This window comes from Schistocerca gregaria, chromosome 3 (assembly GCF_023897955.1).
Source record: "Schistocerca gregaria isolate iqSchGreg1 chromosome 3, iqSchGreg1.2, whole genome shotgun sequence".
NCBI lineage: Eukaryota > Metazoa > Arthropoda > Insecta > Orthoptera > Acrididae > Schistocerca > Schistocerca gregaria.
In genome coordinates, this window is record NC_064922.1 from 416,341,271 (window position 1) to 416,368,572 (window position 27,302).

General features: G+C 37.9%; 1 protein-coding gene across 3 annotated transcripts in view; it reads left to right on the top strand.

Annotated features, from left to right (window-relative positions):
- The window catches only part of LOC126354454 (DNA mismatch repair protein Msh3-like), a 307,127-nt gene that overhangs the window by 79,215 nt on the left and 200,610 nt on the right, over positions 1-27,302 (top strand). For all 3 annotated transcript variants that reach the window (XM_050004148.1, XM_050004149.1, XM_050004150.1), the window contains exons 6-9: positions 2,960-3,072; positions 8,190-8,344; positions 8,675-8,893; positions 12,229-12,375. In XM_050004148.1, the coding sequence (XP_049860105.1) occupies positions 2,960-3,072; positions 8,190-8,344; positions 8,675-8,893; positions 12,229-12,375 (634 nt within the window). The remainder of the gene's footprint in view (positions 1-2,959; positions 3,073-8,189; positions 8,345-8,674; positions 8,894-12,228; positions 12,376-27,302) is intronic.

Here is a 27,302-nt window from a genome sequence, read left to right on the forward strand (position 1 = left end):
CCTCCAAAGATCTGCTGGAAAAGGACCTCATTAGCAGATAATGTACAGAAAACATGGTCCTGCTAAATTTAGATATGTAATTGCTTCTTGTTACGACCATCTAGCCTGTACTCTTTTGACTTACAAGGTGCTGATCATAACTAAATTGAACATATTAAATTTATCTATATAATACGAACTTTTTAAATATATTTAAATTTTATAATTAAAGATTTAATATTGGGAGGAATGAAACAAAAGGAAAAGATTAAAATAATGTTGGTAACAGTGGGAATCAAATCCAAGTTGACAGATTGCCGATCCCTCCACTAGACTACTCAGCTATGGTGCTGTTACGGTAACTATTCCTCAAAAATACATTTTACTTTGCACCTACACAATATGCTACATCATACAGTGTCAAAGAAAAATGCTGACTTGGTGCCATGAACAACATAGCACTAAAATAAATAAATGTCTTGTGACTAGCTAGGGCCTCCCATCGGGTAGACCATTCGTTGGGTGAAAGTCTTTTGATTTGACGCCACTTGGGTGACTTGCACATCAATGGGGACGAAATGATGATTATTAGGACAACACAACACCGAGTCCCTGAATGGAGAAAATCTCCAATGCACCCAGGAATTGAACCGGGTCCCTTAGGATTGACATTCTGTCTCACTGACTACTCAGCTACTGGGGGTGGACAACAGAGCACTCATGCTGGAAGGAATGACGTCACATCACAGAATGAGCAGTCAAAAATAGACTTCTTTATATATTAATACCTTACTTGTAGTTCTGGGTCTCTTTTGTGTCTGTTGCTATCTTCCTCTGTCACCTTTGACCCAGTGTACTGTGTGTCTTTTCTATTAATTCCTGAATCATTATGTTGTTCCCATTTCATTTCTCTGCTTTTCCAGGTGAAGGACACGCTGTGCCTCTCTCATTGCCAATTAGAAAAGTTTTTTTTATCTATTATTGCAGTTTCATTTTGGAGATAAATTTTGTTGTAGATGATTGTTATAGACATGTACAGTCAGTTTCAATATAATTCAAAAGATAAATTTAGGATTTCAGATACAAAATTCCTAGAATTTTTTCTATTACTTATTACTCATTATTTCATGTTCGACAATAATTTGTTAATGTGAAAGATGACAGGTTGCACTATTGTCCGAAGACCTTGTTAACATGTAGCCCTCTCTCCACCCTGTGTGAATTGGTTAGTTCAGAGATAGGATCAAGGCAAGAGCATACCACGTCCACTAAGATGTCATATATTGATGACATAATGACATGTATGTTGTTACCCTGAGGGCTATTTGGAGACATCAAGGGCACTCCAAAATAGGAAATCAGAGACACAATGCAGAGAGCAGGCAAAAGCGGTAGCATTTAGGTTACTGGAGATAAACAGTAATGCTAGAGTCATGCAAATTGCAGACACTCTGGGCAGTTGTCCTAGGGGAGAATTTTCACTTCAGAGAATTAATGGTAACTCCATCCACTGCCCAGATGCTGTTGTAAGCTGTCACTATAGAAGATGGCCATGGAAAGACCTGTCTTAGCAGAGTCAGCTCCTGAGAACTGTAACATCAGTGGGTTTACCCAGGTTATAGTGCTATTACAGCAGTCCCCACCCACAGAAGGGCAGAGGGTGGGGCCAAGTGACGTAAAACACTATTGTTGCTGGCCGTAATAGGAGTGGCAGTGATGTTTAGCTTTCAGCTGAATGCTGTTGATACCAGGCTTGGAGTTTGTTAACGTAAAATCCAGAAGCATCTCTACTTACCGACTAGGAGTAGGGGCAAATCGAAATGTGGTTGGCTAGAGATATCCTGGAACTGTGGAACGACTCACCACATTGGCCAAAGCTTGTTAAGTGCTGGTGGATTGATGGGTCGACTATAGGAAGGGAGAAATGATGCACCTCCATGAGTCTTTAAAATCTTTTTTTTTTTTTCTTCAGAGAGAGTTCTCAGTCAGATCACTGGGGTACCAACTCCTTGTCACTCGTGGCCAGCCGCAGTAAGCTCTGACATGTCTGTTTTTGTCACTTGGATTTCTGCTCTCAAGTTTGTAGCTAACGTGCTGTTAGTGCTGACTACTTCTGTTAGCATCCACCCCAATGGCTTCAGACACTGACTTGTGTTGTGCAATCAGTTGCCTCCTTTGCTTTTTCTGATGTTTAGAATTAGCCTTCAGTGCAGCAGTTAGTCTGATCACAAGTAAATAGTGCTAATCAGACTCCTGACTTCCATGAGTCTCCTGCTGCAACCATCCTGTCGAGTCCCAAAATCTGCATTTCTCATAGATACCCTGTGACAGTGTTAGATGCTGATCCAAGTCATCGACCAGTCTTAATTGGGAATCTGTCTTTATGTATTTCCTCCTCACCATTTGGAAATTGCAGATTGACCTTAAACCTCCTGTCTCCCCTCTATTCTGTGACAAGACACGTCAATACCATATATGGGAAAGCACTGTGATGTTCAAACCAACCTTCTGGTTCTTGGCAGCTTGGTCTTTTTACACTTTAATATAAATATGTGCAGCCCACTGTTATAAACACAGTTATTCAATTGAATATAAAAATCATATTAAAGTGACCCTTCACACTGATGAGAAAAGAATCAATTTGGGATATGGGAACATCTCTGTGTTCAACCTGCACAATATTTTGCAAAGTGACCTCAGTGCCAACTTTAGGAGAACCACAGTTTACATTTTTGCTGATAAACTGAAATATACCTATGACAACTGGCGGAGACTTTACATTAAATGAAAAGATGATTGAGTGTTACATTGATTTTTACACTATTTCTTGCAAGGATAACTTGCTTGTCAATCTCATTATTGATAGTAGCTATAATAGATGATGATGGATACTGGTATACTGTAGTACATGTGCAGTTTATTGACTTGACACCTTTACTCACACTAAACACATGTACTTGTTTACCTTAATGGTCCATACATGTAAATCCACAGGCCTTTGAAGGAAACTGTTTGATGAGAGAGAGAAAGCCTTCGTGCATTCTTTCTCTGTGTGAGGATAACACTGGAAATAAAACAACTATAGGAATTGCAGTGAGTATGCTAATATATAAATTGTAATTTCATTTATAGATTCATCCATAATATTGGATGTTATTGAGATTTCTATTTGTTTTTGAATTCATACTGTGTCTTTGGTTTTCAGGAATAATCTCTTCAACCAGTGTTTTGTTAATGTAAGCTTGGTTTTGTAGTAAAAGTAAAAGTTTATTAAATAAATTCATCTAATTTAGAGAAAAGTTTGTAATTCCCTTACTACTGTATGCAATTTTTATGAAGTAATTGCTTTGTTGTTTCATTGTGGAATGCCATACACATTGGTGTTACTGATGTCCAAAAATTATTATTTTTTGTGTTGTTTATATGTGGTACCTGTTTTTTTTATACTAATAAAGTAAGTGATGTCAGTCGGTTTTGAGACATACTTTGTTATTGGCGGTTCTCATTCATATTTTAACTTAAAACCAGAAATATCATTATTCTGTCTGCAGTTTCATGTTTGAAGCTTCTCATTACTATTCCACATATGTGTTGTGTTTAATTTTCAAGGATGCAGGTACATGATGTTTTTGGAGAAAGTACTTAATTTGTTCATACTTCCAATTAATTAATTAGGCCATTATATATGTATTTTGTATGGTTGATGCCACAGTAAATACAGTTCAAGTATACACAATTGCAAAATGAACACACAGTTTAAATACACTATACTCCGTATAGTTTGTCACCATTCTGTTGTAAATTGACTTATGTTCATAAGTGTTAATTGTCATAGAGGAACATTGTTATGAGTAACTTACATTTAATTTTTAGAAACTTTAAGGGCATAATAACTCTAATCAGTATATGGGTTTTTATGTCTTTTGTAAATGCATGAAATTCATTTTTATCTTCGATCTCTCATGGATGTCAAATTTATAATTTTATTTCCTATATAGGAAATTACTTTTGGTTCTAACTTTGTTTTTCCTGTTGTGATGTAAATAATGTTTGGTCTCATGTTCACATGTTGTTGTGTTTTGGATTGTGGTCATCTTTTTTCTTGATATAGATCACTGCTTGAAAAATCCATTTACATATCACACTAAGAATTTCCAAAGCTTTTAGCAAGTCAACACAGTGGGTTATCTATGAGCTGCATAGCTTATATTAGTAAATTGGTTCACATTCTAGAAGATTTTCCTTCATAGCAGGTTTCATGCGTCTTCTATACATGTTATAATTAACATCCCCCACAGCATTTTTTGTCTGTATGTTGTGGCTTATCTCAGGGACTACTATAGATATGAATATAATAGAGGGAAACATTCCACGTGGGAAAAATATATCTAAAAACAAAGATGATGTAACTTACCAAATGAAAGCGCTGGCATGTTGATAGACACACAAACAAACACAAACATACACACAAAATTCAAGCTTTCGCAACCAATGTGGTTGCTTCATCAGGAAAGAGGGAAGGAGAGGGAAAGGTGAAAGGATGTGAGTTTTAAGGGAGAGGGTAAGGAGTCATTCCAATCCCGGGAGCGGAAAGACTTACTTCAAGGGAAAAAAAGGACAGGTATACACTCGCGTGCGCGTGTGCCCACACACACGCACACGCACACGCACACTCGCGCACACACACACACACACACACACACACACACACACACACACACACACACGTGTGTGTGTGTGTGTGTGTGTGTGTGTGTGTGTGTGTGTGTGTGTGTGTGTGTACCTGTCCTTTGCCCCCCCCCCCCCTCCCCCTAAGGTAAGTCTTTCCACTCCCGGGATTGGAATGACTCCTTACCCTCCCCTTAAAACCCACATCCTTTCGTCTTTCCCTCTCCTTCCCTCTTTCCTGATGAAGCAACCGTTGGTTGCGAAAGCTTGAATTTTGTGTGTATGTTTGTGTTTGTCTGTGGGACTTCTATAGATAGTTTCATATGGTTTTCACTGACAGGTAGTCTGATTCATGAAAAAAGTTTGTGTATATCAGGACATATTATAAACAAGTCATCAAGCCGTGGACACTTAGTGCTAACTGTTAAAGTCTGGGTTGGGTTACTAGTGTTACATCAATGTAAAAGAATGACATATTACAATCACCACTGAAGATATGCTTTGCAACTTTCTCTACGTGTAAATATATTTCCTCATTTACCTGATACTTAATTTTACCCAACCACTTAACCCTACACTGTCATATGACCAAACCCCATTTTATGCTGTTAATTACTCATCACAATATAAAATGAGTTGTGCCTTGTAACTTTCTCAGTGTGCATTAAAACAGATGTTTACAGCAAAATCTTTAGATTTTATCCTCCTAAGCCTGATAACATGCTTAGTTAATGATCCTTGATTTTTGCTGTTTTGAGAAGGATTAACTGATAGTGCAGCATTCATCTTTGGTCCTCTAGTGTAGAAGGTATCATCAGAGGTGCCAAATATATCTCGAGTACTATCTTCTCCTGTGGATACTGTTTGCCCTGTGTGAAATACGGCACCGGGTCTGTACTTGTCCTCTTTATTGTGAGTGGGGAGATAGTAGTAGGTCAAGGGCCTTGTACAAAAGGAGCCAGAGACCAGAGAAAACTCAAGGTACTAAATTCATTCTCCTTCCAACAAGCTTAAATTACTGCCTCTTGTGACTGAAATTGTAACTGAACTGGCACAATATACTTCATCTCTTGAGAGGAAGAAAATGCAAAATGGTAGAGAGCAAGCTATTAATTGTTGACAGTCCTAACACATGGTGAATAATAATAATAATAATAATAATAATAATAATAATAATAATAATACTTAATGTATTTTGCTAGTTTCTGCTCGTTCTATAAAGAATTTTTTTAAATTGTCTATCTGTCCATAATGTAGGTTTTTTATGTCAATAAATCCCCTTCTTCCTTCCTTTCTGCTTAATGTGAATCTTTCTGTTGCTGAATGTATGTGATGTATTCTGTATTTGTGGCATTGTGATTGTGTATGTGTATTGAGTGCTTCTATTTCTGTATTACTCCATTTCACTACTGCAAATGAATAGGTCAATATTGGTATAGCATAAGTACAATAAATAATAAACCTTTGAGAAATGATAGCGGGGTATAAGAAAATCACCTTCAGTGCTCAGTATGTATGCCTGAATGTTTCATTCAGCTTGTTGGACAGGATGTTGTGGCAGTCATTGCAGGAATCGATTGTAACTAGCTGCAAACTGTACAAACATTGGAACAAACAATGCCTGCCAACAAGGCCCTAAGGTCATGCGCTGATCATTGTAGTGACTGGCAGAGAAGTTTGGGAGGGCCAGTCTTGTTCATGGAATTCACTGAAGTTCACAGTCTACATCATTGTCCCTGCAACATCTTGAAATCCCCTGGTTCCAAGTTGAGTGGAAGGTTTGAATCAGATACATTGGAAGGTTCTGGAGTTGGTAGAATGGACAGTGGCATACCACTTTGGGAGGGATGGAAAAGCTTGTCACTGGCAGAACCTAACAGGCATATCCTATCCTGTAGGAGGCAGAGCCACCTATGAAAGCAGTCGTATAACATACCTGCTCTGCTGTAACTTTTTCACAGTCTTTTAAGTGAGCATGACCATCAACCAGCCACCTACCCAAATGAATGGCCACCGCTAAACCATGTCAAAGAAGAGAGTTGAACACACAGTGATGGAACATGCCGCTGAATGCAGTGTTTGATTTCAGGAGCTGCTTCGCAGTCTGTGTCACCTGGATTCTTTCCCCCTACATCAGTTTCTTTTAATTACCTAGACGGGGACTGTCCTTGCAAAATGTTCGTTAATTGCACAGTCCTTCTGACCACAATCTCCAGTAGCCCCTGCTCTAGCCTAACTTTACTCATCCCACACTTACTCCCTGTCTTTGCAGTATCTCTCTTCCCCTCCTAGTCTGCTCCTCCCTATCATTGTGCAATGTGCACACTTATACCTTCTTATAGCTAGAACAATCTCACTTGTGCCACATTTGTCCGGTGTGCCTGCCACTTCTCCCACCCTGCTGTCACCCATCTTTCCACAACCCTTCCTCCTACTTCTCACTTCCTTTCCTCCTTGTCCACTCCACCCAACACGACCCTCACCCAAGGTGAGCTGCAGTGCCAGCACAGTGCTGTTAACTGGAAAAATGTAGCTGTGCAAGTGTGTGTGTGTGTGTGTGTGTGTGTGTGTGTGTGTGAGTGTTTGGGTTGTATTAGCTCTGAAGCAGGATTTGTCTGAAAGCTAGCAACATTATATGTCTTGTTTATGTGCCTGTGGACAACTCAGCACCTCAACTATATGAGGAGGGTTTACCTTTACTCCTCCCATTATTTAATTTTGATTAATCATCATCATCATCATCATCATCATCAACAACAACAACAACAACAACAACAACAACCTCTTCTTCTTTTTCTTCTTCTTCTTCAATTTCCAGCCCCTGGCTGAGTCTGTTTGGAACAAAAGCCTCTCCATCTCTTCCTATTCAACCACCACTTTACCCTCTCCACACTGTCCCACTCTTCTCCTCTCCTCTTCAAATGTTATTTCACTCCAATGATTCATCTCTGTCTCTGTCTCCCTTCTGGTCTCATTCCAGGAACCTGTCATAATTCCTACCAACTACCATTCTTGTAACATGTTGATATGACTTACTATTGTTTTTATTTTGACCAAGCATGTTAGTTTAGTTAGTGTAGTTCATTAAAATAAACACATGTATGATAGAACAGAGGTATCACAGTGTAAATTATTTCTTAACTATTATAAGAGAGAGAGTGACAGTAATGGAGTGTGACATAACTGTAAAAAATTACTGTCCTTTCATATAACTACCATGTTAATTGGGCTGATAACAGCATTATTTGAGTAACTTACTTCTGTTTTCAGCACTGTAGGAGAAGGTAGATTGCTACTTATTGTAAAGAAGGCATGTAAAGCTGCGGACTCACATATGTGAGTGTCTTTTAATTGTGCCTTTTGCTTGTGCCTGTCTGCATGTGACGTGTCTTCTTTATGGTAATAACAGTCTCTCTTTTCCAGCATTGTTGATATTCCTACCTGGAGTTTCCATTGTTCAACTGCTTCTGTTTTCTAGTCATGTCTCGTCTGATTCAAAGTAATTTTTAACATGATTAATTTTTCTTCTTTTATGGTTGCAGACATTTGATCCCAGCACTGGTGAAGCTATATATGACTCATTTGATGACCTGAAAACAAGAGAAGAACTCGAAAAAAGATTAGCTCATCTAAATCCTGCAGAAATACTGAGCCAAGAAACACTCAGCACAAGCACCGAAACTTTATTAAAACATAGGTAGTTGTTTACTGACGCATTTGAGCCAGAAACATAGAAAATATCTAAATCTATGTTGAAGATATATGGTGCTGCCACATACAACTATGTATGAAGTATTAATACAATTGATTATTGAAACTGCTGCAAAAATATATAGCCACTACTCATGAAGTATATGGTTAAAGCCTCATGCACATTTCTTTCATTTGGCATAAGTTTTTAATTTCTGATAAACAGATCATCATAACATTTCTGTTAACGCTGAAAGTAAACCTTCTCATGCTGTTATTTAATCATGATTGCTGTTTACAGTTTTCATTTAAAACACTGTTTTCTGATTTCCGATAGCGGAGCATGTCTGGAACGACTCTCAGATGAAGAATATGAGTTTTCAAAAGCATTGGCTGTTGTTGCCGTATTTCTGAGCAGCCCAAATGACAAACCAATAGGCTATTCTGAACCAGTGTTGACTTTGAATGAATTAACACCAATAGTGATCAGGGCTCTGGGTGCATTGTGGCAGCATCTGGCACAATTTAAACTTCAGGATGGAATGAGTGCTGCAAGGTAGGACTCCATTGTTTGTCAGCACAGCAATTAGAACAAAATAAAGTGATATTTATGTATTTTTTATTTTTGTAGCAATTAATTATTAAAAGGCATTCTTTGAAAGTGGGATGTATCATCTTTGTTTATCTGTATTTCATACGTAACTAAACAAATAACAACTTGTCTTTGCAGACATAGTTGCTTAAAGAATTTAATGCAGACGTAAAATGAGCCACACACACTTACACACACAAACAAAATTGACAGCATGTTGTTTTCAAATAAAACTGTCTTTTATTTTTTGGGGGAAGTGTAAATTCAAGGAACAAAGTTGGAACAACTTGAAGATGAAAACCAGAAAAAGTGAATATCCTTGCTGAAGATTATTAAAGCAGAGTAGTGTTGGTGATTAGATAAACAATAAGAAAATATTTTCTTTCTTTATAATTGCAATAAATATGTGAAAGCCATTTAACACTTTGAATCAAATCTCTCAAACATTCTGACACAATGTGCAAAAATGTTAAGTTTGATAGCCATGCACAGGATTTTTTATAAGATTGAGCTTTGTGCTGTTGTTTAATCAGTCTGTTTCATTTCCACCTATCCCTTTTCAGCTAAACAATACAATTGTTCCCTGTATCTAATTTTTGTTTCTCTCTTTCATTCAGTCAACACGTATGTTTAAATTTTACACTTCTCAATTGGGGGGTGAGGGGCACTGCAGTTATTGTAGGCGTCTTCAGTGCCAGCTGGGAGGGTTTATGTGCCTCAATGATGCTGAAGGCTATGCCAGCAGTAACATAGAGGTGGCAGGGCCACTCAAACCAGACAGGCCTCAGTGGAGAGACATGATGAAGGAAGGGTCTATGAGAACATTAGCAAGGCAAATGGTAAAAGAACAGAAGAGGAGCTCCTGGAAGGAATTTGCAACTTCCATTAATCACTCTGCATGCACTGCATGAGTTTTGGAATCAGTAAGGTGGATTTCAGACAAGGGAATTACACATCCCCTTACCACCTTGTTGAGAAATGGAGTCGTGGTGCCCATGCCTAAAGACATAACTCACATTTTAACTGAACACTTTTTTACTGTCACTGAGATGTTCCATAGGGCTATGGAGATGGGGCATCTGCGCTTCTTCTTGTGTAGTGAGGAGGTCCACAATCACCCATTGTCCTTGTGAGAACTGAAATCAGCTCTGTCTGCAACCAGAAATACTGCTCCAGCATTGGATCAGACTCATTATGCTACACTGTGTCATCTGTGCCCTGCAGCCAAAGGCAAGCTCAGTCAGATCTGGTTTGATGGATAGTACTCCACCACTTGGAAGGAGGCAATACTAATTCCATTATGGAAACCAGACAAGAATCATACCAGACGTAACAATTGCACTGTCCAATATTAGGGCATTCAGTTATCATCAGCAGCCTATGGACCATCTAAGTTCAGAGGCTGTGTGCAGAGGCTGATGAACCATCACTCTAGATTCACTGGCATTACTTCAGGCTCGAAAGGCTCTGAAAAGCTTAGCATTATCTTAGTCATTAGCTTTGATTGCAGTAGTCCACCCCAACTTTTGAGCAGCTGTTAAGGAATCAGCCTCATGTGGCCAAGCCATTTGCAATACATTTTAATGAGTATTTCACAGATCTTGTTATATGAGACCTCTGAATATACAGCCAGGGATGGAACAAATTGTTGCCTTACTGTATTCAGAGACCAAAGTGATTTAAGGCTTGATGCTCTACAAGAAAACTTGTACTCCAGATTATAACAGTAATATCAAATGGAAAGTTGCTACTCACGATACAGTGGAGATGCTGAGTCGCAGTGTGGCTTCAGTTACCTTAGATTGCAGTCGTGTGTGTGTGTGTGTGTGTGTGTGTGTGTGTGTGTGTGTGTGTGTGTGTGCGCACGCCTTACTAGCCTCAATCTTAATTTTTTGACAGTCTTTTTGTTGTGATTATCGGCAACTCAGCATCTCCACTATATGGTGAGTACCAACTTTCCTAATATTGTTACAGTCTGTCCTGGATATTCCTTTGTATTCCAGATAACATTTTTACTAATTTATTAAGTTCAGTTTTAAGCACATACTACAGTTTTATCACTGTATATGCAGATGGCTTGCAGCAAGGGAAAGCTCTATGTTCTTCAGATTTTTTCCTCAACAGTGATTTCCATGCATGCTTTCCAAAACACTTTACAAATTAAGATGTGGAATTATGTGGAATCATAACAGCCCTGAAGTGGATTCAAAGGTTTCTCATCTGCTCTGGCTCACACAGTGTACTACAAGCAGTCCATCACATTTATCCAGAAGACCATTTGATTCATATAACCCATGCCACCTTACAGCAGATCCAACACTGAGGCAAGGGGGATTGTTTTTGCTGGCTGGAAGTAGTGGACAACAAGCTGCAGTCCCTCAAATTGACCGAACAGGCATGGCAGATTTCACGCTAACCACACTGATGGAAGGAAGCATCATTCAGCAAACTGTGCATTGGAAATTTCCTAGTGAGACATGGTTTCCTCCTCTAGTGGGAGGTTTCACCACACTGTAAAGTTTGTGGTATGCCAATTTTGGTACAACGTTTTTTTTTTTTCTATGTGGTTTTTGCATACTGTTATAAGGGCAACTCTCAGTTTGGCTGGAGATTTACCCTTCATTCTCACTGACGCCAACTCCAGTGTTACACAGGTTTTGAAGTTTTGTGAAGTGTCAGGCCTCATCCTTAAAGTGCTGGCAAGGGGAGGTCATTGTGTTCTGAATGGCAGTTTGCCATTTTTATTAATGATTCTCACTGTCGTAATTTAGTGCATCGTGACAGTTTTTCATAATTGATGGGTGGTGGAATTTACTGCATTGCAAACAGCTCTATCCTTTCCATCCCCCCCACCCCCCTTCCCCCCACCATCCACTTTCCTCTCGCCCTCTCCAACCATCATCTAACAAATGGCATCAATTCGTCAATGTCTTCCTTTATGTTTAAAAGATTGTGTTGGTCTCCAGAGACATTCTTTCATGCTCATATCATATAATTCTTCACAATTAACGTATTTTTCTCCTGTGTGTTTCTAGACTCACTAAACTCACTAATTTTGTCTTTCTAAGTTCTCTGGTTTCTGCTTTAGTTAATGAAAGATGATCGTTTCACACTTTAAAAAAAGTTAAAGCTTGTTTTATTTCTGTATGGCTTTGGTGATTTGTCATACTTTTTTCACCTTGGGTTATTACTTTTTGAAAAAAGCTGTTTTGAACATAAACATTACTAATATAATGTTTACAACTGTGAGCGTGGAGATATGAAATATTGTTAAGACAGTATTTGTGTCATTTGTATAGGTTAACAAGTTTTACATCACTGGAAAAGCACTTGCAGTTGAGTGCATCAGCCCTTCAGAATTTGGAGGTTTTTGCAAGCAGTAGTGGTGATGAAAGAGGTTCCTTGTTATCTATAATGGATCATACAAGAACTGCATTCGGGAAAAGGTCAGTTTCCCATTTTCTAGTTTTTTCAAGTGTCTACCTGTTTCAGTTCTGAAATGTTTTTAATAGTTTATTGAGATATGTATGCTGCTTATTATTTCTGTCCATGCTATTGCCACCAATATTGCCTTCACCAACAATGGTGTGCTTCTTGGCATTCAGCCATTTTCACACAATATTTTGATGGCTGACCCTCTAGCCTTCTTCAGGAGCTGTGATTTACATTGGTATGAGTAAGCACCACATGAGCGCCAACCAATCAGGTGAGTACAATAACAGCACAACTCACCACACATGAAGAAGATGACTGTGTAGGTTGTTGAAATATTGTGCAAAAATAGAAAGATGAACTCGGCTGAACACTCAGAGATACACCATTAATCAATCACACCAAGAAAACTTGAGGGATCACATTATCACCACCAGCACCATGCCCAGGCCCACACCCACACTCAACTCCACCTCAACCTGCATGTCCTAAAATAGATTTGATTATGGAAAGACATAAGTTAATAGTACACATAGTTTAATGAACACCAGCAAGAATTTTTTAAAATCTCATTAAGCAGTTAAAAGGAATAACCTAACATGGGCCATGTTGGACTGTGGTATTGTACTGTTTCTCCTGGGTGGACGTGGGTTTAAAAAATGTAAACTAAATATTACGATAAATTTTATAAATAATCGACAAGTATGCCAAAGAAGAAGAGATAGTACAATGTACATGTTATTCCATGGACTCTTGCACTTCTATGCATGAACTATCTTTCCTCTGTCTTTCGCTTATCTTAACTTCTTGGATTCAGACCTAAGAGGACATTCTTGTGTAAAGCTCATCTTGCTGTAGCAGCTTATAATGTATGTTGTACTTAAAACCCGAAAAATATAATGGTTATTTTGTGAAAAGAATTTGTGTATGTGGTCAGTCTGTTGTGAGTCTGGTACCTAGACTGCCTTAAGTAGACATAGGCCTTAACAAAGAATTTTCATTGTTAGGCACCATCTTAGAAAAATCTTTAACATTTTTCTTTTAGCTCATCTACGAGTCGTGCTGTTGGTTAGGACAATTAACTTTATTTCAGATCCCAGGAGACCGGACGTAGCTACTAATAATTTAACAATTTTGTTTACAGATTTTCTTTATATCACAAGATAACATCCCAGGCAGAAAAGGTCTGGTCACAGGATTCTAGATCCATTATACGATTTCATTTGTAGATGCTACTCTTGTTATCTTATATTGGGGAACCGAGACGAAACACGATAAGTTATGGATTACAGTAGTGTTCATTGAACAGACTTGGCAAATATTCTCTGGTGCAATAACCACATTCGCAGTGTTGGGATATAAGAAAAGGACAATTATCGACGATTACATAACTACCCTGAGAACTGAGCTAGTTACGGAGTGCTTATACACGTCGGGCTAAATTAAACAACATATTACACTGTTAATAATATTCCTACATTAGTTATTTCTCTTTTATGCTGAGCCATTGCAGTAATGTGTGTTTCTTTTTTATATAAGTCACAGCTCATATTTTATTTTATTACATTACACTAACAGTTACAAAATAATAAAAAAATTTATTTTATTACATTACAGTATGCAAACTGCAACTGTTTAGTCATAGAATATTACATATTTTTTTTTTTTTTTTTTTTTTTTTTTGTGAAATGCAAAATTTTATCATTTCTGAACATTTAAGGCAAGTTGCCAATCTTTGCACCACTTCAAAATCATATCAAGATCTGAATGAATATTTATGTAGCTTTTGTCAGATAGTACTTCATTATAGATAACCCCATCATCTGCAAAAAGTCTGAGGTTACTGTTAATATTGTCTGCAAGGTCATCAATATACACAATCAACAGCAAGAGTCCCAACACAATTCCCTAGGGCACACACGAAGTGACTTTTACATCTGATGATGACACTCCATCCAGGATAACATGCTGTGTCCTCCATAATAAAAAAAAAAAAAACCTCAACCCAACCACAAATTTCACTTGATACACAGTACGGTAGAACTTTTGACAATAAACAAAGGTGTGACACTGAATCAAATGCGTTTTGAAAATAAAGAAATGCTGCATCTATTTGACTGCTTTGATCCAAAGTGTATAGTACGATGCGTGGGAAAAGTGCAAGTTGGATCCACAGGATTGATGATATCGGAATTCATGCTGGTTGGCATGGAGGAGGTCATTCTGTTCAAGATACCTCATTTTGTTGGAGCTCAGAACATGTTCCAAGATTCTACAACAAATCAGTGTCAAGAATATTGGATGGTATTGTGGTGGATCACTTTGACTACTATTCTTGTAGATGGGTGTAACCTGTCCTTTCTCCCAACTACTAGCACAGTTTTTTCTTTGAGGGATCTATGATACATAATATTTAGAAGAGGGACTAATCTGTCCATAAATTCAATATAGAATTTGATAGGGATTTTATCAGCCCGTGGAACTTTGTTCGATTTTAACAATTTTTGCTATTTCTCAACATCAGTGACACTAATACTGATTTCACTCATATTTTCAGTAGTTCAAGGATTAAATTGGGGCAATTCTCCTGAGTTTTCGTTTCTAAATTCGAAATGAGTATTTTAAAACAAAATATGACCAGAACTTGTGTGGGTTTTGTGAAATATCATTTGACAGTATCCTGCTATGGTAGTCACTGAAGGCTTCATGCAATGCTCTCTTGACAGCCAAATATGTTTCATTCAGCATCTGTTTATCAGTAGTCCTGTGCTTTGTTTTACACCTATTATGCAAGCTGTTCTACTGGGTACATATCTAACTAGCTGTTAGTTCCTGTGTGTGCTCCTGCCTTGTGCTGAATGTTTCAAGTTCCTCATTGAGATATGAAACTTCTGATTTTTCGTCTAGTTCACTGAGCATATATATCTTCCTGCTTGTTTTAGTTGCTCTTTGTACTTTGATTCCACAACCATCTCATGATCACTGATTCCAGTTTTGATGTGACATCCTCAGCGAGGTCAGGTCTGTTTGTTGCCATTAAATCAAATATATTTGCATCATGTGTGGGGTTACGAACTATCTGTTCCAGGTGGTTTTCAGAGAAGGCATTTAGTAATGTTTCACAGGATGGCTTATTATGCCCACCATTAACAAAACTGTAATTTTACCAGTTGATTGTTGGTTGTTTAAAGGATTCACTGATGCTTACAGTGTAATTCAGGAACTCATACACAAATCAAATGAGATCTTCTGTAAAGTTTATGGTTACATTAGGAGACGCATCTGGTGGGCAGCAGGAGGATCCAATTTCAATTTTACTCCCGCCCCTGATAGTGAGTTCTATCCAAACGGTCTCACATGCAGCTTCAGTTTCTATCTCATTGGATTTGAGTCTCTTGTCTGTTGTGACAGATGTGCTACCTCCATTTCACATTAGCCTTCCTTTTGATACACACTTAAATTTCCCCCCAAAATTTACATTATATGATCTCAGTTGACAATTTTGTGTGAAATGTCACCAAAGTAGAGAATGCGTACTGTTCTGTGTGTGTGAGGGTGGCAATAACAATAATATGTCCACTTTTTTCCTGAGAATGGCAACATCAAGAAAGTTTATTGAATGCTGACATTCATATTCATATGTAAACTGAAAGTTCACCTGCACTCTATTGAATCCTTGAATTAGTGCCTCTACTTCTTGCTTGCTTTCCCTCTCTTTTATTGTCAATGTGTCATTCACATTTTGTTTGTAGAACTTAATGTCTTGTAAACATGGCATGATACTGTGAAATAATTTTTGCAGTAATTTATGTAGTAGGCTGCTACACAACATAAAATTTAACAAAGACAAATTTTCCAAATGGGGATCTACAACACAAAGGGCCCAGTGTAGAATGTGAGTCAGAATGGACAAAGATACCAAACTAGGTTTCAGGAACACACAAATGCATTTAGGTACAAACTCCTAGCAAATCTGTCATAGCTACTCTCACTAATAACATAGGAAAGTCTTTCGACAACAAAGATAATAATTTACTGATACATCATAAATTAAACAATGGCTACAAACTATACCTCAATCAAGAACGTGAAATTAAAACATGAGCAGAACATGCTCAATGACAAAGCAGAAGTGGTAGCAATGAATATTTTTTTAGAAGTTTCTCATGCACAATAAATGGCACAGGTAGTAACTTTTAATACCATCTGTCCTTTAGTGAATTAAATTATGAAAACAGCTCCCAAATCACCAAACTGATCCATTAACAAATGTATTGCTGAAATATATTTCATTTTTTTTATTTATTTAAGCAAATCTGATTTGGGCCATCAGGTGCTCTTTTACACCGGACCAGGGCTTCACACATACAGTACTTTTGTACATTATAGTTACCTTTCCACATCACTGACAATGGATTCTACACAATGCTGGTGACTACTATGAAGGACAGTAACAGGTGCAAACATGTAACTCTTTTGTATCGGTGGTGAATAAATAGTTGGCACTATTTAAGTTCCAGCCCTCATATATTGATTTTTAAGTCTCATAGTACTGAGAGAGGGCTTGAAGTTGTTGATGTCTACCTTTGTTTTATTTTCCATAACATTATAATTTAATCTTCCTAGCAACACATGTAATCTGATTACACTCCATTACCCTTGTTTCACTTTCATTTATGTTTATCTTGCAGAACTATAATGTCATAGGTGGCCCTTAAAGTTTTTATTTTTCTCCCTGAACTTAAATTAATTTCCCAAATTTCACCTTAGTGTCCTTTATTGCTTGCACTTTGTACATATTGAATGACATGTAGGGTAGGCTGCCAGCTTGTCTCATTCATTTGTCAGTTTCTGTCTCCCTTTCATGTCCTTCAACTCTTATAGCTGCAATCTTGTTTCTGTACAAGTCTTAAAAAAACTTTCACTACCTTTATTTTATGTCTAATTACTTTATAACTTCAAAGAGTGGGTTCCAGTCAACCTTGTTAAAAGTTTGTCTATAACAAAAATGCAGTTAATGCCAGTTTGACCACTTCAGTCCATTTTCTAACTTAATGAGAAGGCCAGTATTGCCTCACCTAACCCTATATTCATCTGGAACCAAAATTCACCCTTTTCAGGTCAGCCTCTACTACTATTTCCATTCTTCTGTAGATAATTCACACTAGCATTTTGCAAGCAAGTTATTAAACTGGTGGTTCAATAAAACTTACACTTGTTAGTATCTGCCTTGGGGATTATTACATTCTTGAAGTCCGATGCCATTTTGTCTGTACCTATAAATTGAACTGTTTTATCATGATTGGGTCTCCCAAGGCACGTAAAAATTCTGAATAAATTCCATACAGTTCATGTGCCTTGTTTGAGCTTAGGTTGTTTAGTGCAATATCAAGTTTTCTGCCAGTATTGCATCCCCCATCTCATCATACCAGTTTCTTCTTCCCTTTCTGTAATGCCTTTCCGTAAGTTGTACATTCCAGCCAACTTTCAGCCATGTCGCTTGACAGTTGTGCTCTTAATGTTTGTACCACTTGCCTCCATTGCCACTTGAGGGAGGTTTTTATTTTCATTGATGTATCTGTTATACCCATATAATGAATGATTCTACAATTTTGCTTTTCTCCTCTAGCCATGCCTGCTGTGCCACTTGCACTTTCTGAAAATCTTCATTGTTTAGGCATCTGTATTTGTTTCTGCCTACTTTAGTTGCTGCATTTTATGTTCCCTCATTTCTCCAGTCAAATTTAATATTTTGCATGTTATCTAAGGACTTCTACTAGACCTTTCTTGTTGCTCTGTTGTTCCTCTGGTGTGTTCACTATTTTGCCTCCAAGAATTACCAATTCGTTTTATATTTTATTCCTTACCCGTGTTTCAATTAATTATTATGAAGTGCTTCCTCAGAAACTCTCAAGAAATTCTACTACTTTGATTGGTTTTTGCAGTTTCTTCAGATTTAGTGTAACTAATAAATTACGGCCGGGAAACATTATGAAATTTAAAAGATGGTTTTAAGGACCTGTTTTACTGTTACATAGTCTGTCTAAAGCCTTCCATTGTCTACAGCCTCCTTTAATGAGACTTAAAACAGGTATATCCAATAATTAAATTGTCGTCTGTGCAAAATTCTACCAGGTCACTCCCTCTTTATTTTTCTTTTCTGCAGTTCATGTTGTTTTCTATTATTTTCCTTCTCTTCCTTTTCTCACTTTTGAATGCAGTCTCAATCAAAACTAAATTTTCCCTCCCATTAACATACTGAATAATTTCCTTTATCTCATCATATATTTTCTGAATATCTATAATTGTGGAGCTGTTAGGCATATTAAGCATGTATACTTCACTACTTTGTTGAACTGTGATTTTTTGTGTCTGTTTTGACCATTATAATCTGTACACTATGCTGCGTGTAGTAGTTCATCTGTATTCCTATTTTTGTTCTCATCATTAGACCTACTCCAGTTTTACTTCTGCCCTCACACTTTTTTTGTGTTGATTACCATGTACTCTTCTGACCAGCAGTCCTGTTCTTTGTGCAACCACACTTCATTTACTCCCACTGTATCTAGCTTTAACCTATATATTTCTCCTTTCAAGTTTTGTAACTTACCAACATGATAAGGGATCTAACATTCCACTTCGAACCCATAGAACTCCAGATTTGATTTTTCATATGAGGACTTGCCCCAGTAGGCCCCTCCCAGAGATTCTAATGGGGTCTATTTTTTACTTAAGAAATATTGTAGCCAAGGAGATGGTATTATCATTAAACCATGTGGTAGAATAGCATGTTCTCAAGAAATATAGTGCCTGTGGTTTCCCCTTGCTTCCAGCTAATATGCAGTACCAACACTGCAAGGTCATGTTGGTTAGTGTTACAAGGCCAAGTCAGTCACCCAGACTGTTGCTCATGTAAGAAATGGAAAAGGTGCTGCTTTTCCTCTGGAATCATATCTTAGTTTTGCCTCTCCACAAACACCCCTCTTATGGAGCTGCACCTAAAGTTTTGCTATTTGTGTCATTGAGGCATGCATACCTCCCCACTGCAGCTAGGTCCATGGTTCAAGTGATGATAAATGTTTTATCTGACAATGATGATGAGTTGATGAGCACAGAATGGTCTGGCCAGTTATATTTAGTTCACGAGAATGTAATGCAGTCGTTGGTTAATTCTGAATATTAGATTTTATCTCAAGCAGTGTACACTAAATATTTTTCTGCACAACTTTAGTCGACCATAGATGTGTCAGTTTATGGATTTCATCAGGGAATTATGCTGTGTCCGGTGAAAGACAAGAATTTAGCATAATATAATTGTCATAAATAAATATGACTTCTCTGATCCCAGGATTGTTTGGTTTTGGCTTTCATTGGTGGGCTGATCCACTATCACAGCCTGGGCTGGCAGTACACGGTGTTTACACTTCACGTCAATAGGTACTTCCTATTGCAAAGGTACTCAATCGCTGTCTCATCCTGAGAACATGAGTAGCCACTGACCTGACTCATCTCATGAAAATAAGTGATAACTTAACACAAAAGTCATGCTTTCCTATAAAATAATTTGTCATAACATTTTATCATTCACAACTATCATTTATCGGCAAGGCAATTGTGGGGTTCCACGTTGCTCTTTTGGACTGATATGTAACACTACATATTCCTCCCCTTAGACAAATAATGATTTTGTGGTAGATCCATATATTAATTTTTGTAAATAAGTAGAGTTTAACAGTTGCAGTTAATTCCTTGCATAAAAAATAATACTATCCTTATTTAAGAGCACAGAAATAAAATTTTCTGTTTTTTCTTTCCTAGCTGTCATGCTGTTTTTCTTACTACAATGATAACAGCAGTCATTAAGTATACTGCTTCTGTATAAACACACAACATTACCTTAACAGAAGAGACATCCACATTTAATGCTCAAACAGTCCACGGGTATACTGCTGGTTCATAGTGTCCAACGGGCACAATATTTTGGCTATCAGACATGTTGTCATCGTCAGGTGCACTGACAAACTGAGCTCCTGAGGGCGGGTGGCCAATTTAAATCCCCTCCCCCCGCGGGTTGCTCTCTTCGCCGGCCGCGCCCGTGCGCCGGCAGTCGCAGAGACGTGTGCGCCGGAATCTGTTGTAGCATCGATGTGCTTGCTACATCTGCCCTGGTCACCAGTTCATACTTCTTGCTGAGAGTCTTCTTAATTACATTCAGTGCCGGGTCCCAAGCCTTGCTGAGATTGTAGCCGCAATCTTAGTTGATAAGATCTTCCCTGGTGCGAATTTTGATAGCCTCCCTTATAATGCTGTCCCAATATTTAGAGGTCTGAGCCAGGGTCTCGGTACGCTCATAATCCATCTCATGTTTCTCGGACAAACAGTGCTCTGCTACCACCGAGTGTGCCTTTGATGTTCTTGGCAATGATCTTCGATGGTGCGTACTGTCTCGTCTGATATAAGTCGTCGCACACTCACAGGGAATTTGGTATATGTCAGCCTTCCTCAAACCGAGGTCATCTTTCACACTTCCCAGTAATGCCCGTGTTTTATTGGGAGGGCAAAAGATGGTTTAAACTTGGTGTTTCTTTAATATACGGCCGATTTTCCCCGATAGTGCAGCATTGTACGGAATAAAGGCAGTGGCTATCTCTTTTTCCATGACTTCATCCATCTCCACAGATTGTGCCCAGGTTGGTGGGATGGAGAGCGTGTCTAATCTGCCATTCCGAGTACCAGTTTTTTCGGAACACAGTTTTTTCCAATTCCTGGGGCAGATTCTCTGCGTCTGAGATGCTGCGCGCCCTGTGTACTAATGTTTTTCGTACTCCATTCCTCTGAGAAGTCTGGTGGCAGCTGTATGGATGCAAGTACAGGTCAGTGTGCGTTTTCTACACACCGTGACTCAGGGTGCAATCAGCTCTTCTCTTGGACATGACGTACAAGAATGTTAATCTTCATTCTGCTTCGGTGTCCGTAGTGAATTTGATGTTTGGATGTATGGAGTTTAGGTGTGTAAGGAAATCCAGGAGCTTGTCCCTACCATGGGGCCAGATGACAAAGGTATCATCGACATAACGGAAGAAACAAGTAGGTTTCCAATTGGATGACACCAAGGATTCCTCCTCAAAGTAGTCCATGCACAAATTCGTGACCACCGGCGAGAGTGGGGTGCACATTGCAACTCCCTCCATTTGCTCATAGTATTCCCCATTAAACAGAAAATATATTGATGTCAAGACATGCCTAAAGAGTTCAGTGGTCTTCTCGCCAAATTTCTGCCCAATAAGCTCGACTGACACCCGTAAAGGCACCCTGGTGAATAGTGAAACCACGATGAAGATCACTAGGATATCAGCGTCTTTCAATCTGAAGTTGTTGAGATGTTTCACAAAATCCACAGAAACGTCTCGACAACTTCAGACTGAAACAAATACGCTGGGAGAAACTGAAGAATCACATCCCCATTTAACATCTACAGCTTTTTTTTTTATTTCATTTGTATCTTTGAATTTTATATAACTTCATCTCCATAACATTTTACTCTACTAGTAACAGCTGCTCTGTTTTCCTATTTTTTTCAAATCGTAGTTATAAGATATAATTTTTAAAACTTGCGGCATTTGTGATAACACCATAGGTACTAGATGGTGCAACCTTCTATAATAATTTTACTCTATGTTCTCAATAACCATTCAGATGCAGTTACATTATACTTAGTAACTTTAGACTTTCTTACATTTTATATGTTGTGACTCTTTCTGTCTTTTAAACTTCTCACATTCAAGCCATACAAACTTGACACTTTCATTAATTTTCAATAATTCCCTATTTAATTATTCTCTGTAAGTCTCAAAGTACTAAGTATTCTACCTTTGCAGAAATTATCAATAACACCTCTTTCCTCAGTATACCTACTTTCACAGTGATAATGTTCCTATATATGTTACACCTCCCTTTCCTCAACACAAGTGGAGGTCCTCCTTCCTTGACACACAAACCCTATTTCTCATTATACTACATATATTAGGGTAAGCATCCGAGTTAAATTTTTGTACTTTTATCTCTCTTATAAGTATTTGTTATATTGAGATATACTTACTCCTTCTGTACAAATACGCATACCTAGTTGCAGGGGTTTACCTTAGGTCTGTCCTCATTAGCCAGCAATCGTTTTAAATGATATATAAGTATGTTATTTTAGTTAGCATTTAGTGTTAGTGAATTATTCATTATAATATTTGTATTAATGCTAATGAATTATTCATTATAATATTTGTATTACCAAGAAATGATGCTAACTTTTCTGCTGTGATGGCAAGTAAATATATTTTAATACAATATTTGTGGTAGCTCATGTCAAGTGCTGTGTCTAACCTTCTCCTTGTCAACATGGTATTGCTAAAAATACTTGGAGTGAAATCATACTGCAGTGTTTAATAATAACATAATAACAACTACTTTAGTAATAAATAAAACTTTAATAACACAGTATCATGTTACACTTTGAATTTTTGGGGAAAATGTTTCCATTAGTGAATACATTCTTTACTTAACTGTTCATTACATTCAACGAAATGTGGCTTCACAAAATTTTGAGATATTTAACAAATGCAAGCATATCTCAGTTGGGTTTCAGTTGACTATTTTGTGTAACTTGGGGGTCTTATAATGCTTGCAAGGGGAAATTAACTGCTGTGATTCAATTGGGGTCTTATAATGCTTGCGAGAGGAAATTAACTGCTGTGATTCAACTCAGAGGAAAGGAAAGTATCCTAGTGACAACAGTAATATGCTTGACTTAAGCTGTTGTGTGGTAGCAGTGTGCTGATTTATAAAAGGAAACGTATAAGCAAAGTAATTGTAATTACGATGATATATTTTATATTGAAAGTAATGTGTCACAGTTGATTCGGTGACTAACAACCTCGAAATTCTGTGGATACAGTACTCTTTTTGCATACACTAAGTGTGATATTCACATAAGTTGATAGGTAGGTGTAGCAGAAGAAAATGTATTTGAAGTATATAGGACAGTAGAAGAGGAGGTCTGTTGTACAGGAAACAAAATGTGAAGACCTGCAATGATCCCCTTGGGTCATTGTAGGTGTTACTCTACAAAATTCACACAGAATGTGAATTCTCTGAGGTCTGTAAATGTAACAGCATGGTGGCAGTGATATAGAAAAGTGTATCATAAAATACACCTATTGACTGATTAATAATGCTTTTCCTAATACAGCCCAAGGCCTCCAACCTTCTAATTAAAATCATCTTTCTTATTTATTCTGAATTCCCTAATAATATTTAAATTCCTTATTGGCTGTAACATATGGTTTAACTTATATATATGACTGAACAATATTCTATTTATCTTGTCGGTAATCTCCTCTGTTAGTACTACTGTTAAAGTAGTAGTATCTATTGTAGTGTTGGTAATATCTAATTTTGCATTTAATTCAATCAGCCTTATTTGTATCTAACAGTGGAAAGTCCAGGTTAACAATTACAAAACTGGTAAATTGCTGCTCACCATAAAGATGACACATTGAGTTGCAGACAGGTGTAATGAAGAGACTGTTATATGCTGAGCTTTCAGCTAAAGCCTTTTTCAGAAAAGAAAGGAAAAAACACATGTTACTGTCCTCAAATGGTGCTAGCAATATCACAATGTTTGCAGATGACACAAGTATAGTGACAGCCAGCAAAACCTCCACTGACATAGAGTTAAATGCCAACCAAGCACTTGCAAATGCTCTGAACTGGTTCACAGCAAATTTTCTTGCAATAAACCTCAGTAAAACAAATGACATGCAGTTCCAATCCAATTGCATAAGCCCAGAAGAGATTAACATTGCACATGAGAGCCAACAGCTACAGAACATTCAGTGCAAAAAGTCCTTGGCATTCATATAGATAACTGGCTCAACTGGGAATTCCACATACAGCAAACACTAAAAAAGCTAAGCTCAGCGACATTTGCCATCCGAATAATCTCCAAAATTGGAGACATCGACATATCAAAGTCTGCATATTTTGGCTACTTTCATTCAGTGATGTGCTATGGAATAATCATTTGGGGCAACTCGCCACTTAAAAAAAAATTGTAAGCCAGAAAAAAGTAGCCCGAATTATATGTAGTGTTCCTCCAAGAACCTCATGTCGCAATCTTTTTAAACAGTTAAGTATATTAACCACTACCTCACAATATCTCATCTCATTCATGGCTTTCACACTTCTCAATTCCTCTGAATATGAAACAAATGATGCATACCATCATTATAACACAAGACGGAAAGGTGATATGCACTGTGAACAGAAAAATCTCTCTCTGGTACAAAAAAGGGGTAAAGTACACAAGCACAAAATTTTTAACACACTCCTGAGTAATATAAAGTGTCTAAAATAAAAGAAAATGCTATTAAAAAAAAAGCTAAAGGAATTCCTGCTGGAAAAATGTTTCTACTCTTTAGATGAATTCTTCAGCAGAGATAAATAATTTGAGTAGTAATTCAGATTATTTCCCTTGTCATTGTTATCTGTATTGTTTTTATCACTATTGTATTTTTGTATTGTATTGCTTATTATGTCGATTATATTATTGCATTGTTTTCTATCATTCATCTACCATGTGTTACATACCAGTATGTATTGTATTGTATTGTATGATGTCTATACTGTATCTGCTTTGACTCATTCCACATCCATGTATAATCACACCATACTGGATCTATGGAATATGTATCTCAAATAAAATAAAATAAATAAAATCTCTGGCCACTCTGGCCACACTACAACTGTTGCAATGAATGAAAACAGCAGTCTGAAGTGGATCAGGGTAGGGGGATGGATATCAGTGTATGGGTGGAGGGAGGAAAGAGAGCTGTCGGGCAGAGCATGCAGGGACTAGAAGGTGGCAGGAGAAGGCTGCCAGACAAAGTGTTGTGAAGCTGTGTTGGGGAGAGGGTTGGGGAAATGAGGAGCGGAAAAAGTAGAGGAGCAACGAGGGGAAAAGAATAGTGAGTGTGTTGGCAGAGTGGCACACAGTGAGGGTGAGGGGATGTGAATTGGGGGGAACTGACAGGACAGGAGGTGAGTGGAAACTGTTGGGTGGAGGATATGGGGACAAGTAGGCTACAGGAGGATGAGTCCAGTATAATCTACTGTCCCCACACTCTCCACCCAACAGTTTCTGCCATCTCCGTCCTGTCATATTCTCCCAATTCACTTCCTCTGACACTCATTCCACACCACCTTCTGTCAATGCATCTGCCAGTGATTTCCCCTGTCTGATCCTCTCCTTTTCTGTTCCCTTCCTCCTCCACACCAGACTCTCCCATTGCTTCACCTGGCAGGCCTTGCCCGCACCAGATTACTGCTTTTGTTCAATACAACAGCTGCAGTCTGGCCAGAAAGGCCACAGATAGCAGTCACATGTGTGTAAGGTGCACCCACTTGTATTGATGTGTGTGTATTTTTCTTTTGTTTCTAGTTTGACAATTAGTTTAGTCTTTGTCAGCATTAATTGTATCTAGCATGCATTTAAATGAGTATTTAACTGCTTTAACTTGTTACTCTTTTGGGCTATTTCTGCTTTCAAATAAGCACTTAACTATTCTATTTTAGCCTTTATTTGAGCCTTTACTCCACCTTTCTAGTTATTATTTGATTACAGTTAAAACAATAGTAAGTGTACAATAATGCTGTCCCTTATTTGAGAAATATTTGGTTTTGGCATAAATACAGGTTATCAAAATTTATTGAACAGCATGATACATCATGATACTGAATGAGCCATGTTGCTACTATTTGGTGAGCCTGTGTGGTTGTCAACTATTGAGCAACTACTTCTTAGTTGCTACACAGTTCTGTACACCACTTGAAACAGTCGGCACCCATAACAGTTGCTGGCTGTCTTTATATTCTTCTTTGGAGTCTATTATACCATTAACTTTAGTTATGATTTATCAGCAATATACTCTTCTGTAATAGTTGGCTTTGAGTGTGTGTATTTAACAGTGCAATTCTTGACGATCAGTTGATTTCTTGGTTGTCAGTGACAACTGTATTATTTTACAAACAGAATGAAAAATGCTTGTGTAAAAGTACAAAAAAGTTGAATATGTCCTGGGCACAGTTATGGAGGTAAAAGAAGGCAATTAGGTTTTTGACTTATGTGGCAGCTTCAAAGACATTTAAATCAAAACTTCTTGACCCATAAATGCTTTTGTACTTGTTAGTATTAGTACCCATCTCATTGTGTCAAGTAAGTAATGTGATACATGGTGGAATGTTGTATAACGTGTCACATGCAATCATGCCATCCACTGTGACATTTATCATTAGTGCAATATGACAAACTCTTATGAAAGTTTTGGGTGAATGCATCAGCACTCTGGAATACTTCTTATTATAGTTGTACCCCCATCCTTGGATGCTTCTTATTGTAGATGCATCCCACTATCTAGAAAAACAAAAATTTGTGTCTATTTGTTCTTACACTCCTAACCATACATGTCACAAGTGGTGGGATTGGAGGAGAAATGATCCTCAAGGAGGGGATGGAAATTGACCCACCCCTCCCCCCAACCTAGGAATCAAAAAATTAGTTGAGCATTTATCCCATTGACTAGTTAACTGATATGCTCATTTTCTGATTGTTCTTATCAGTGTTTTATTTATCTATTTCTCTTCCAGCAGTAATCGCTCTGAGACCTGGTGGAACCAGGGCATCAAAATGTATTGTTCCTGTTGGCTAGTCTCAAAGTTTAGCTTTCATCTTGAGCAGTGAATGCTACATATTGTTCTGCTCACCTTTAGTCAGCTGTACATGTGCCAGCTTGTGGAATTCTTCAGCGCATGCGTGTGCGCGCGCGCTCCCACACACACACACACACACACACACACACACACACACACACACACAGAGTCACTATAGGGCTGC